The sequence below is a fragment of the Coregonus clupeaformis genome, unplaced genomic scaffold (assembly GCF_020615455.1).
Source record: "Coregonus clupeaformis isolate EN_2021a unplaced genomic scaffold, ASM2061545v1 scaf0165, whole genome shotgun sequence".
Taxonomy (NCBI): domain Eukaryota; kingdom Metazoa; phylum Chordata; class Actinopteri; order Salmoniformes; family Salmonidae; genus Coregonus; species Coregonus clupeaformis.
Window position 1 is genome coordinate 588,274 of NW_025533620.1, and position 13,586 is coordinate 601,859.

Sequence of the window (13,586 nt, forward strand, 5' to 3'; positions counted from 1 at the left end):
ATCCTGGGCGTAGGCTGGGCGCTGAATGCAGCAATTAGCTGCGTCTCTGGGTCCCACCGTGGGCCATATCTTATCATTTCATCCTGTGAGTGACCCAGACTTAAAGTCAATACCACAGCGAGTCAGCTCCATAAGAGCTCCGGGGATCTGACGCCGGCGGAAAACAGCCCGTCACCAGGGGGACCGCCACCGCCTGACGTACAACACACCAACAAGGGGAGGAGGGTGGGGTTGCTCGGGTGTGACTGGCAGCAACAACACCCCATCCATTATTGATTGCATGTTGGTAGAACCCCGGAGACTGTTGTCCGTACTGTTCTTCCATTAGGGCCAGATGAATCACCTGCTCTTCCTCCATCAATGTCCACCTTCTTCAATGTCCAACACTGACAAGTCTGTCAATCAATCCCAACCTGAAATCCCTCATCTGTTCCCATTCCCTCCCTCTCTAACCCCTGACACCATCCCTCTGTTCACCACAACAACACAGTCAGAATGTGAGTGAACCCCAGCCAATCTTCTCTCTACACACAAACACAGCTTACCTACCCATAATCCTTCTAAACACCTCCACCATTACTATGTTCACAGGCTTTCTTCCTGCTGAGGGCTGGAGGGAAGGAAGATGCTGCTCGTGTTTCAAACAGTCACAGCTGAACTGCGAGACAGCAGAGTTCGTTCTGCATGCCCACCAGTGTGTTAGTGTGTGACACCAAGACTGGGTTTTAATGGGAGGATATCCATGCTGCTCCGAGCGCTCTTGCAGATAGGGGGAATATGTTCGAGTAATAGGAGGACGGAGCTCATCTCTCTGGGTTCACAGTGTGCGTCTTCAGAGGCACGCAAACGCAGCGTGCTACTTGACATGTACTGTACGCCACAGCAGGAGCAAGAGGGTCCAGGCAGCCTGGGAGCAGTTTAAGATTCATAGTTAATTACCAGAGTGCTTCCTTCATCTCCAGCCACTTGACAACTTCAGCACACTCCTGATCTATCAGTGCTTTACTGAATAGAAACAACCAACAGGTCAGAAAAGAGAAGTGGAAAAATCCTACTGGGTCAGTCGTGTGAGACGAGGGAGTGTATATGTGAAAGTTTGTGTGTGCGCAAATGTGGGACTGTCTCCGTGTCTGGGCCTGATGTTGTAGGCAGAGGAGCAGTCATAGCTCAAAAACTAAAGCAGCCCACCAGTGGGGCTGTGAGGGAGAGAGGGGACGACAGAATTAAGGAAAATAAAATAACATGCTGCTTCTCCGTCAATTAAAACCCAGCAGCCAGGATTAAATGGCATAAAATTAGCTTTTTAGAGGACATTTTTCAAAATGTCAGCCATCACTACAGCCACACTGCTACTGTTTCTTATAGGCTGGGGAGGGGAGCCACACAGAGGAATGAGGTGAGGAGTTCAGTTAAAACACCCAAAGGATGCTGGGAGATGCATGCCCTGCAGTCATTCGTGTTTTTATTGATGCGTGTGCTGTTGTCTAATGCAAACTAATAGGGATGTAGCCTGCAGTGCTCAGCGCGTATACACCGCTGACGACTCTAGTCTCAGGGAATGAGGATGTTCTTGTGATATCCTGAAAACAGTCCGATATAAAAACATCCTGTGCTCTTCTTCAGCCTAATGCTGAGAGGAGTGCATAAAAAATACTTTTATGAAAAGTTTTCAAACAGTTCTCAAACGTAACTGTCACAGAAAAGGAATACAATGCATGCATACAAAAGTGGATGTTCACAAACATGGAATGCACACACACACGCTAACTGCAGAAGGTGAAAGAAGACGCGGGAGAAAGTTCCAACTCACCAATCACTTTGACAAAGTACGCGTCGGCTTCAAAGTTGTTCTTCAAAGCGTGGATGACGAAGCCCTCTTTCCCCTCTTCTTTGCTGAGCACGATCATATCTAATATTCCCTGCAAATGAGAAGTGGTAATACATCACAGACAAAAGGAGATGGAGTCAAAGCTTTCTTTGACGGTCTCTTCTGATGTACCACTTCATCCCCGTTATGGACAGAGAACAGATCCTCCATTACAGCAGTTATCTGCACTCCTCTCCCACTCTCTGTCAGGGAATTACAGAGAAAATGAGCCAACTCCCAGAGACAGGAGTGGAATATAGATATAGAGATGGATAACTACTCCCTCCACTGAAACGAGGAGACAGGGCATATTGCACTAGAATACATATCATACATAAATCACACAGCCAAAACAAACACATAGATTATGTAATCTCTAAGTAGGCAAGGCCATCTTGGATGCGGTAATGAAAGAGAGGGATACCGGGAGGCAGGAAGTGATGGGGTTAAGTCAGATCGAGATAGAGCTCTCAGGAAGAAGGACGGGAGGAGTGGAGGAAAACTTTGACTAAATAAGACGTAAGCTGTCCCAGATGGTGAATCTTGGTCAGGATGAAAGCTACGTGTCCATTTAAAGATATAAAAAGACAACCAGATTTGAGATGCAGCAGAGCCCACTCTCCAAATCTCCTGAAGAGCTGATGGGCCCAACCCATCTTATCTACACCTCTCGACTGCACACATCTCATCTCAGAGGGGGGCTATGCTGTGAGCTGATTGGGCTCCTAATAGGGGGACAATGACCGTGCTCTGTCTGTCAGGCCCTGTTGCTTCACTGTGCCAGAGCCGGGCTGGCATCCTGCGCTAATGGTGCCCCGCAGTAACATGCTCGTCTTGGCACACCCTTCCGTCGGCTCGGAGTGGGATTAGGAGAGAGAGAGATGCTGCCGTAATCTGCTTGCCAGTGTGGGAGAGAGTGCCTCATGAGCGTGCCATTTACAGCCTCATGTAGCTACCGCCGCTGAAGCCTCTCAGGGAGACTGTTGACAAAAGAGGATCCAGTGCCACCCACAAACAGGACAATTAACAAGACTAACCATACTGGAAGACACATTGAAAAGAGCCAATTCTTACAGACATAATGAAAACACTCCCAATGGATTTCTGTGCCATTCAAACTTCGAATTTGTGGGGGTTGTCATACAAATTGAAACAAAATCCCACTAAACCCTGCTCTGCGATGATATAAATGAGACTACATGACAAACTTGGATGACTGTCAGGGTGACCAAACCTGCCCTATCCACAGCAGTAAACAGAGCTGCTGGTGGGATCTAGACCACAAGACAGAGAGAAAAACGGCAATCCTAAAGTGACTGAGAGCAGCCAGTCTGCCAGACTCCCAGTCACAGCTGGGGTAGTAACAACTCTGCTGATGGTTAATTGGTTAATGATGAGACGCGAGAGCCCGAGGTCACCAGTGATCTTCCTTTAATCAGCAGAGCCTTTGGTTGTGTTACAGTGTCAAGGCGTGAAGAGGGGAGCCTGGGCTAATTAGAGAGAAAGAGAGCGAGAGAGAGGAGGAGAGGTTGGGAGGAGAGAGGAATAGGGGATAGAGGGTTGTGCTCACATCCTCATAGATGTCAAATAAGGTGGCAAGGGGAAGAGAGGGAGAGAGAGGGAGAGGGGGTTGTACTCACATCCTCATAGATGTCGAAGAAGGTGGCGACGGCGGCCCCGGGGATGGCCCCCAGGTCAGACTGGTCCCAGTGGACACGGAACATGCGGCCCACATCCTTACAGCTGGCGTTGTTACACGGAACATTCTCCAGGAGGAAGGCCTGCTGACCACTACAACACAGAGGAGAGAGGGAGAGATGCTGTTAGGGACTGCACAAACACACCCTGCGTTAATCGATGGATACTGTTCATACGGACAGGAACACAGTCAAGGACGGACAAAACAACAGAGGTAGGTACTCCTCGAAAGATGCTACAACATAAGTAATCAGAGATGAAAATGGACTAGAGCAGGGTTGTCAAACTCTTTTTGCCCCGGGGGCCGCATTCGGTCTTCACCGAGGTCCGGAGGGCCACACTGAAAATTGGTTATATTTCCTCGCCGTCAAAATTTGCTAAAAAGAGTCCTCTATTTTTTTATGCTCCCCGACTGTCTAGCTTTCATTTTGGTGTTTTTTAGCGAGCTGGACACAGCCAAGAAACTGTACATTTCTACACAGTTTCGATTTGGGTTTAGTCATTTTAAAGTATATTGAGTTTGTTTTCCCACACAATTGTTTTCTTTTAATTGTATTTTATTTGTTTATTTAATGTTTTACTCAAACCACCCGCGGGCCGGATTGGGCTGTATGTTTGACACCCCTGGACTAGAGGATGACGATGGACACTGTATCCTCTGGGACACTTATACACAGAAGATATTGCTGTCTATTGGTGTAAAACACACTCCTCAATTAGTGAAGCAATACCTAAATGAACACACTAGTGTAGTAAAAACAAATAACATACTACACTTTTAAAAGAGAAGGGGAGTAACGATACAACAGAGACCTGTGCAGAAAATACTCAGTTAGTAGGCAATTAGTAGCCGTGTACAATTAAGTCCACAACGGAGATACAAACATGAAACTTATTTCAAACCATTTGAATGGGGGAGGGTTAGAACTCCAGCCTGGGAGACTGTATTGAACAGGGAAATGTAATAGTTTGGTTGCAGAGCTTTAATTTCCACAGCATTTTCCAACATTTGTTTGAGTTGTGATTTTTTCTTTCTTCCTGTACCCATTTCTGTCGAGACGATTACCGTGTATACGCCTTTAGATCTTATCCTGAGTGTCGAAATGGAGAAAGTCTAAAAATAGAATCAGCGTGAAAATGTTCTCTTTTTCCACCTGTCTTTTCATTCCATTCTCTCGCTCCCTCTCTCTCTTTTCTGACTGCAGCCGTCTTGCGCATTGAAGGGAGCGTTGTGGTGGAGAGGACCGCCGGCTATGAGGCGGAGAGAAACTCTCACCCTTGAGGACGGCTTGGCATTATGTGTGTGTGTGTGTGTGTGTGTGTGGAGAGAGAGACAAGGTATGAGTGAGAATGTGTTTCCATCTTTGTGTGTCGCTGAAAGACTGAGAAATGTGACACTGCAACGACGTTGAATTGGTATGCTCAACACATAGCCTAGCAAGATGGAGAGAGGTAAAAAAACTTGGAAATGGAGACAGTCTCCCACTCCAACACACACCAAAGCATGTCCTTCCACATTATGAAGCCAGAGGACAAACTCACACATTCCCTATATGCCCGGTCTCTCTCTACTCCCACCAGGACACGTCTGTATATTAATTTTAACAGAACAAAAAGCCCAGCTTCTATCAGACTGGGAGGACCTTGAGACTAAGCTGTTAAAATAACAACCTGCTGTACTTACAGTACGGAGCTGTCATCTACCAGGGTTCAATTAAAACTAGATCTGATGGATATTGCTCCAGGCGGCTGGATTAAATAATGTGAAGACAATTTGAGGACAGGCATCATGCTATGCTGTATTGGCACTTTGTAAGGGATTGAAAGGATAGGTGAAATTACACATGTAGGGAAGGTTTGCTCTTTACTTTTATTGTCAGTCAATATGGACATTAGCATCTTCCTCTCCTGCTGCTTGGCCGGATCCAACACACACCATTAGCTTTTAACTGTTAGAATAACCATACAGAACTTTGTAGTAACATCAGATGTTTACTAAGAAAGTCTGGGCAATACAAGGCACTGTCTGGACACAGATTGAAGTCACATATTGGTCATAAGTGCCACTCACAATGTGTGGCACGACTAAGTCTAACTAATGCCACCTTGGAGTGCTACCACATGCCCTAATGAATTTGGCACATCAAAGCCTTTATGATGGGTCAATCATTCAAATGAACAGTTTGATGCATTACTGGCACATCTGAATGACCATTTTATGTGCAGCTCACAGAATCTCACACCTGAGACAGGGTTAGAAATGTGGTTGAGGACCTTTTGGCTGTAAAAGCCTAACACAAAGGATATTTTTTTCTCATTCCAAATCGAATAGGCAGACAATGGTCTGGAATTCTCCCCTGTGGATGCCAGTCTGAGTGAATGCCCCAGTGGCCAGCCTCCAGGGGTGGGCACACAGACCTGCAGAGAGGAGTGCTACTACACATGCTCCTGTGGACAAACAGGATTCCTTATAGCTTGAAGTGGTCAACAACATCAAGCCCAAACGACTTCCTAGAACAGCCTCCTGGGAAAATACAATCAGCACTAGGTCAGAAAGAGATTACCCTGGGAGGACACTCAATCAGTAATATCTATTCTCAACTGGATGAAAATACTAATATTATGTCTTTGATTGTGTCTCCACCCCATAATCAGCCCCACATCTCAATCAAACTGATGCCTGTGTTTATCGATCTCATCTGTGCAGCTAACGATTGCCATAGACTGTGTGTGTGTGTGCTGCATCAGGAGAGTGATGCTGTTATTTAAGAGTTTCAGGCTGAAACTTAGAGAGAGCCCCCATTGTTATTCACTGCTGTGTTGGTGGGTGTGTGTTCTCTCTCTCTGGGCCTTTGTGTCTTCTGAAGAGCCTGTCTTTTTCCATAGGGGATGTAAGGGGCTGTGATGAGCACAAGGTCAGGAGAGGTGCCAAAGTCACTGATAAAGGGCAATAGCCTGAGTGTATTACAAATCATCTAGGCAGGATATACTAGAGCACTCCAACACAAACACATCCATGCACACACACACACACACACGCACGCACAACACGAGTCAGCTCCAAAAGCTCACTCGGAAACACACACACTAAACAGAGACACACACAGAAGTACACACACCAAAGAGAGGTAAACAGATAGAGATGCAGTACACAAGTCTTGCTCTCCACCAAGTTCAATTTTTTACCGCAACAGAATAATTCAACTGCAGTCACACTTGTACACGCTGCACCAAATGTACTTCTCAATCCTACACAATTACGGTCACAGAAATGCAATAGTATTACATACTATAGACCAGGGTTTCCCAAACTTGGTCCTGCCCTGTCCTTGCGAAAACAGGTTTTTGGAAATGTTTGCAAATGTATTAAAAAATTAAAAAACACAAATACCTTATATACATAAGTATTCAGACCCTTTGCTATGAGACTCGAAATTGAGCTCAGGTGCATCCTGTTCTCATTGATCATTATTGAGATGTTTCTGCAACTTGATTGGAGTCCACCTGTGGTAAATTCAATTGATTGAACATGATTTGGAAAGGCACACACTTGTCTATACAAGGTCCCACAGTTGCCAGTGCATGTCAGTCGAAGGAATTGTCCGTAGAGCTCCGAGACAGGATTGTGTCGAGGCACAGATCTAAGGAAGGGTATCAAAAAATGTCTGCAGCATTGAAGGTCCCCAAGAACACAGTGGCCTCCATCATTTTTAAATGGAAGATGTTTGGAACCACCAAGACTTCCTAGAACTGGCTGCCCGGCCAAACTGAGCAATCGGGAGAGAAGGGCCTTGGAGATGGGAGAACCTTCCAGAAGGACAACCATCTCTGTGGAACTCCACCAATCAGGCATTTATGGTAGAGGCGCCAGACGGAAGCCAATCCTCTGTAAAAGGCACATGACAGCCAGCTTGGAGTTTGCCAAAAGGCACCTAAAGGACTCTCAGACCATGAGAAACAAGATTCTCTGGTCTAATGAAACCAAGATTGAACTCTTTGGCTTGTATGCCAAGCGTCACGTCTGGAGGAAACCTGGCACCATCCCTACGTTGAAGCACGGTGGTGGCAGCATCATGCTGTGGGGATGTTTTTCAGCAGCAGGGACTGGGAGACCAGTCAGGATTGAGGGAAAGATGAACGGAGGAAAGTACAGAGAGATCCTTGACGAAGGACACTGCAACACTGAAGCATGCATGAGAGCATCATCTGTTCCAGATTACTGTGTGATCACGCTCTCAGTAGCCGATGTGAGTAAGACCTTTAAACAGGTCAACATTCAGACAGATTACCAAGACGTGTACTACGAGCATGAGCTGACCAACTGGCAAGTGTCTTCACTGACATTTTCAACATGTCCCTGACTGAGTCTGTAATACCAACATGTTTCAAGCAGACCACCATAGTCCATGTGCCCAAGAACACTAAGGTATCCTGCCTAAGTGACTACCGACACATAGCACTCACGCAATTTGCATACCGCCCCAACAGATCCACAGATGATGCAATCTCTATTGCACTCCACACTGCCCTTTCTCACCTGGACAAAAGGAACACCTACGTGAGAATGCTATTCATTGACTAAAGCTCATCACCAAGCTAAGGACCCAGGGACTATACACCTCCCTCTGCAACTGGATCCTGGACTTCCTGACGGGCCGCCCCCAGGTGGTAAGGGTAGGTAAACATTGAACCGCTGTAGTTTACAACAATTATCGTTTCTGAGGTGGGAGAGTTATATTTGGGTGTTTCAGTGAAACGTAAGTGAGGGAGGCCCCGCTCTCTCCTTTCCCAGATGTTTAGTTCATTTCATTCCGATCTCCTTTGCATTATTGTAGCCACTTTCTGTAGCCTGTCAACTATGCCTCTGTCGATCCCTGTTCTCTCCTCTCCGCACAGGCTATACAAAGGCATCACACCGCGTGGCTGCTGCCTCTCTAACCTGGTGGTCCCTGCACGCACCACCCACGTGAAGTTCCAGGTCTCAGGCAGCCTCTGGAACTGCCGTTCTGCTGCCAACAAGGCAGAGTTCATCTCAGCCTATGCTACCCTCCAGTCCCTCGACTTCTTGGCGCTGACGGAAACATGGATTACCACTGAAAACACTGCTACTCCTACTAACTCTCCTCGTCTGACCATGTGTTCTCGCATACCCTGAGAGCATCTGGCCGGCGGGGTGGTGGCACAGGAATCCTCATCTCTCAAGTGGACATTCTCTCTTTTTCCCATGACCCATCTGTCTATCTCCTCATTTGAATTCCATGCTGTCACAGTCACTAGCCCATTCAAGCTTAACATCCTTGTCATTTATCGCCCTCCAGGTTCCCTTGGAGAGTTCATCAATGAGCTTGACGCCTTGATAAGTTCCTTTCCTGAGGATGGCTCACCCCTCACAGTTCTGGGTGACTTCAACCTCCCTACGTCTACCTTTGACTCATTTCTCTCTGCCTCCTTCTTTCCACTCCTCTCCTCTTTTGACCTCACCCTCTCACCGTCCCCCCTACTCACAAGGCAGGCAATACGCTTGACCTCATCTTTACTAGATGCTGTTCTTCTACTAATCTCACTGCAACTCCCCTCCATGTCTCCGACCAATACTTTGTATCCTTTTCTCTCTCGCTCTCCTCCAACACTACTCACTCTGCCCCTACTCAGATGGTAATGCGCCGTCGCAACCTTCGCTCTCTCTCTCCCGCTACTCTCTCCTCTTCCATCCTATCATCTCTTCCCTCTGCTCAAACCTTCTCCCTCCAATCTCCTGATTCTGCCTCCTCAACCCTCCTCTCCTCCCTTTCTGCATCCTTTGACTCTCTATGTCCCCTATCCTCCCGGCCGGCTCGATCCTCCCCTCCTGCTCCGTGGCTTGATGACTCATTGCGAGCTCACAGAACAGGGCTCCGGGCAGCCGAGCGGAAATGGAGGAAAACTAGACACCTCCTCTCTACATTTTCTTATTCTGTTTCTGCTGCTAAAGCCACTTTCTACCACTCTAAATTCCAAGCATCTGCCTCTAACCCTAGGAAGCTCTTTGCCACCTTCTCCTCCCTGCTGAATCCTCCTCCTCCTCCCCCTCCCTAATCCCTCTCTGTGGATGACTTCGTCAACCATTTTGAAAAGAAGGTTGACGACATCCGATCCTCGTTTGTTAAGTCAAATGACACTGCTGGTCCTGCTCACACTGCCCTACCCTATGCGTTGACTTCTTCCTCCCCTCTCTCTCCAGATAAAATCTTGCGACTTGTGACGGCCGGCCGCCCAACAACCTGCCCGCTTGACCCTATCCCCTCCTCTCTTCTCCAGACCATCTCCGGTGACCTTCTCCCTTACCTCACCTCACTCATCAACTCATCCTTGACCGCTGGCTATGTTCCTTCCGTCTTCAAGAGAGCGAGAGTTGCACCCCTTCTCAAAAAACCAACACTCGATCCCTCTGATGTCAACAACTACAGACCAGTATCCCTTCTTTCTTTTCTCTCCAAAACTTTTGAGCATGCCGTCTTTAGCCAACTCTCTTGCTATCTCTCTCAGAATTACCTTCTTGATCCAAACCAGTCAGGTTTCAAGACTGGTCATTCAACTGAGACTGCTCTTCTCTGTGTCACGGAGGCTCTCCGCACTGCTAAAGCTAACTCTCTCTCCTCTGCTCTTGTCCTTCTAGACCTGTCTGCTGCATTTGATACTGTGAACCATCAGATCCTCCTCTCCACCCTCTCCGAGCTGGGCATCTCCGGCGCGGCTCACTCTTGGATTGCGTCCTACCTGACCGGTCGCTCCTACCAAGTGGCGTGGCGAGAATCTGTCTCCGCACCACGTGCTCTCACCACTGGTGTCCCCCAGGGCTCAGTTCTAGGCCCTCTCCTATTCTCGCTATACACCAAGTCACTTGGCTCCGTCATATCCTCACATGGCCTCTCCTATCATTGCTACGCAGACGACACACAACTAGTCTTCTCCTTTCCCCCTTCTGATAACCAGGTGGCGAATTGCATCTCTGCATGTCTGGCAAACATATCAGTGTGGATGACGGATCACCACCTCAAGCTGAACCTCGGCAAGACGGAGCTGCTCTTCCTCCCGGGGAAGGACTGCCCGTTCCATGATCTCGCCATCACGGTTGACAACTCCGTTGTGTCCACCTCCCAGAGTGCGAAGTGCCTTGGCGTGACCCTGGACAACACCCTGTCGTTCTCCGCTAACATCAAGGCGGTGAACCGATCCTGTAGGCTCATGCTCTACAACATTCGGAGAGTACGACCCTGCCTTACACAGGAAGCGGCACAGGTCCTAATCCAGGCACTTGTCATCTCCCATCTGGATTACAGTAACTCGCTGTTGGCTGGGCTCCCTGCCTGTGCCATTAAACCCCTACAACTCATCCAGAATGCCGCAGCCCGTCTGGTGTTCAACCTTCCCAAGTTCTCTCACGTCACCCCGCTCCTCCGCACACTCCACTGGCTTCCAGTTGAAGCTCGCATCTGCTACAAGACCATGGTGCTTGCCTACGGAGCTGTGAGGGGAACGGCACCTCCGTACCTTCAGGCTCTGATCAGTCCGTACACCCAAACGAGGGCATTGCGTTCATCCACCTCTGGCCTGCTGGCCCCCCTTCCTCTGCGGAAGCACAGTTCCCGCTCAGCCCAGTCAAAACGGTTCGCTGCTCTGGCACCCCAATGGTGGAACAAGCTCCCTCACGACGCCAGGACAGCGGAGTCACTCACCACCTTCCGGAGACACTTGAAACCCCACCTCTTTAAGGAATACCTGGGATAGGATGAAGTAATCCTTCTACCCCCCCTTACCCCACCCCAAAAAATTAAAAATAAAAATAAAAATACATATTGTAAAGTGGTTATCCCACTGGCTATCATAAGTTGAATGCACCAATTTGTAAGTCGCTCTGGATAAGAGCGTCTGCTAAATGACGTAAATGTAAATGTAACAACACATCTGCCACGCTGATCCTCAACACGGGGGCCCCTCAGAGGTGCGTGCTCAGTCACCTCCTGTACTCCCTTGTTCACCCACGACTGCATGGCCAAGCCACGACTTCTACACCATCATTAAGTTTGCCGACGACACAACAGTGGTAAGCCTGATCACCGACAACGATGCGACAGCCTATAGGGAGGAGGTCAGAGACCTGGCCGTGTGGTGCCAGGATAACAACCTCTCCCTCAACGTGATCAAGATAAAGGAAATTATTGTGGACAACAGGAAAAGGAGGACTGAGCACGCCTCCATTCTCATCGACGGGGTTGCAGTGGAGCAGGTTGAGAGCTTCAAGTTCCTTGGTGTCCACATCACCAACTAACTATCTTTTTTTAAATTATTTTTTTTTTTTTCAACTATCATGGTCCAAACATACCAAGACAGTCGTGAAGAGGGCACGACAAAGCCTAATCCCCCTCAGGACACTGAAAAGATTTGGCATGGGTCCTCAGATCCTCAAAAGGTTATACAGCTGCACCATCGAGAGCATCCTGACTGGTTGCATCACCGCCTGGTATGGCAACTGCTCGGCCTCCGACCGCAAGGGACTACAGAGAGTAGTGCGTATGGCCCAGTACATCATTGGGGCCAAGCTTTTGCCATCCAGAACCTCTATACCAGGCGGTGTCAGAGGAAGGTTTGTGCTGTGGTGGAGACTGTGGTGGAGACCTCTGTGGGCTATACTCGGCCTTGTCTCAGGATTGTAAGTTGGTGGTTGAGGATATCCCTCTAGTGGTGCGGGGGGCTGTGCTTTGGCAGAGTGGGTGGGGTTATATCCTTCCTGTTTGGCCCTGTCCGGGGTTTCTTCGGATGGGGCCACAGTGTCTCGGACCGCTCCTGTCTCAGCCTCCAGTATTTATGCTGCAGTAGTTTATGTGTCGGGGGCTGGGGTTAGTTGGTTATACCTGGAGTACTTCTCCTGTCTTATCCAGTGTCCTGTGTGAATTTAAGTATGCTCTCTCTAATTCTCTCGTTCTCTCTTTCTCTCTGAGAACCTGAGCCCCTAGGACCATACGTCAGGACTACCGGAGCATGATGACACCTTGCTGTCCCCAGTCCGCCTGGCCTTGCTGCTATTCCAGTTTCAACTGTTCTGCCTGCGGTTACGAAACCCCTACCTGTCCCAGACCTGCTGTTTTCAACTCTTAATGATCGGCTATGAAAAGCCAACTGAGAGACCTGAGCACCTAGGACCATACGTCGGGACTACCGGCCGTGGTGACTCCTTGCTGTCCCCAGTCCGCCTGGCCTTGCTGCTATTCCAGTTTCAACTGTTCTGCCTGCGGTTATGGAACCCCTACCTGTCCCAGACCTGCTGTTTTCAACTCTTAATGATCGGCTATGAAAAGCCAACTGAGATTTATTCCTGATTATTATTTGACCATGCTTGTCACTTATGAACATTTTTGAACATCTTGGCATGGTTCTGTTATAATCTTCACCCGGCACAGCCAGAAGAGGACTGGCCACCCCTCATAGCCTGGTTCCTCTCTAGGTTTCTTCCTAGGTTTTCGCCTTTCTAGGGAGTTTTTCCTAGCCACCGTGCTTCTACACCTGCATTACTAGCTGTTTGGGGTTTTAGGCTGGGTTTCTGTACAGCACTTCGAGATATTAGCTGATGTAAGAAGGGCTATATAAAATAAAATTGATTGAATTGATTGAAGGCCATCAAAATTGCCAAAGACTCCAGGCACCCTAGTCATAGACTGTTCTCTCTGCTACCGCACAGCAAGCGGTACCGGAGCGCCAAGTCTAGATCAAAAAGGCTTCTTAACAGCTTCTACCCCCCCAAGCCATAAGACTCTGAACAGCTAATCAAATGGCTACCGGACTATTTGCATTGTCTCAGCCAAGACAACGCAGGAGTGGCTTCGGGACCAGTCTCTGAATGCCCTTGAGTGGCCCAGCCAAAGCCCGGACTTGAACCCGATCAAACATCTCTGGAGAGACCTGAAAATAGCTGTGCAGCGACGCTCCCCATCCAATCTGACAGAGCTTGAGAAGATCTGCAGAGAAGAATGAGAGAAACTCCCCC

The 13,586-nt window shown here is 48.4% G+C and overlaps 1 protein-coding gene across 1 annotated transcript in view; it reads right to left on the minus strand.

Moving 5' to 3' along the window:
* LOC121582322 (T-cell immunomodulatory protein-like) overlaps window positions 1-13,586 on the minus strand; it is a gene marked incomplete at its 5' end in the record, with an annotated part of 81,925 nt that overhangs the window by 48,054 nt on the left and 20,285 nt on the right. Inside the window, 2 exon segments of the mRNA XM_045213882.1 lie at window positions 1,811-1,919; window positions 3,508-3,658. Coding sequence (XP_045069817.1) covers window positions 1,811-1,919; window positions 3,508-3,658 — 260 coding nt within the window.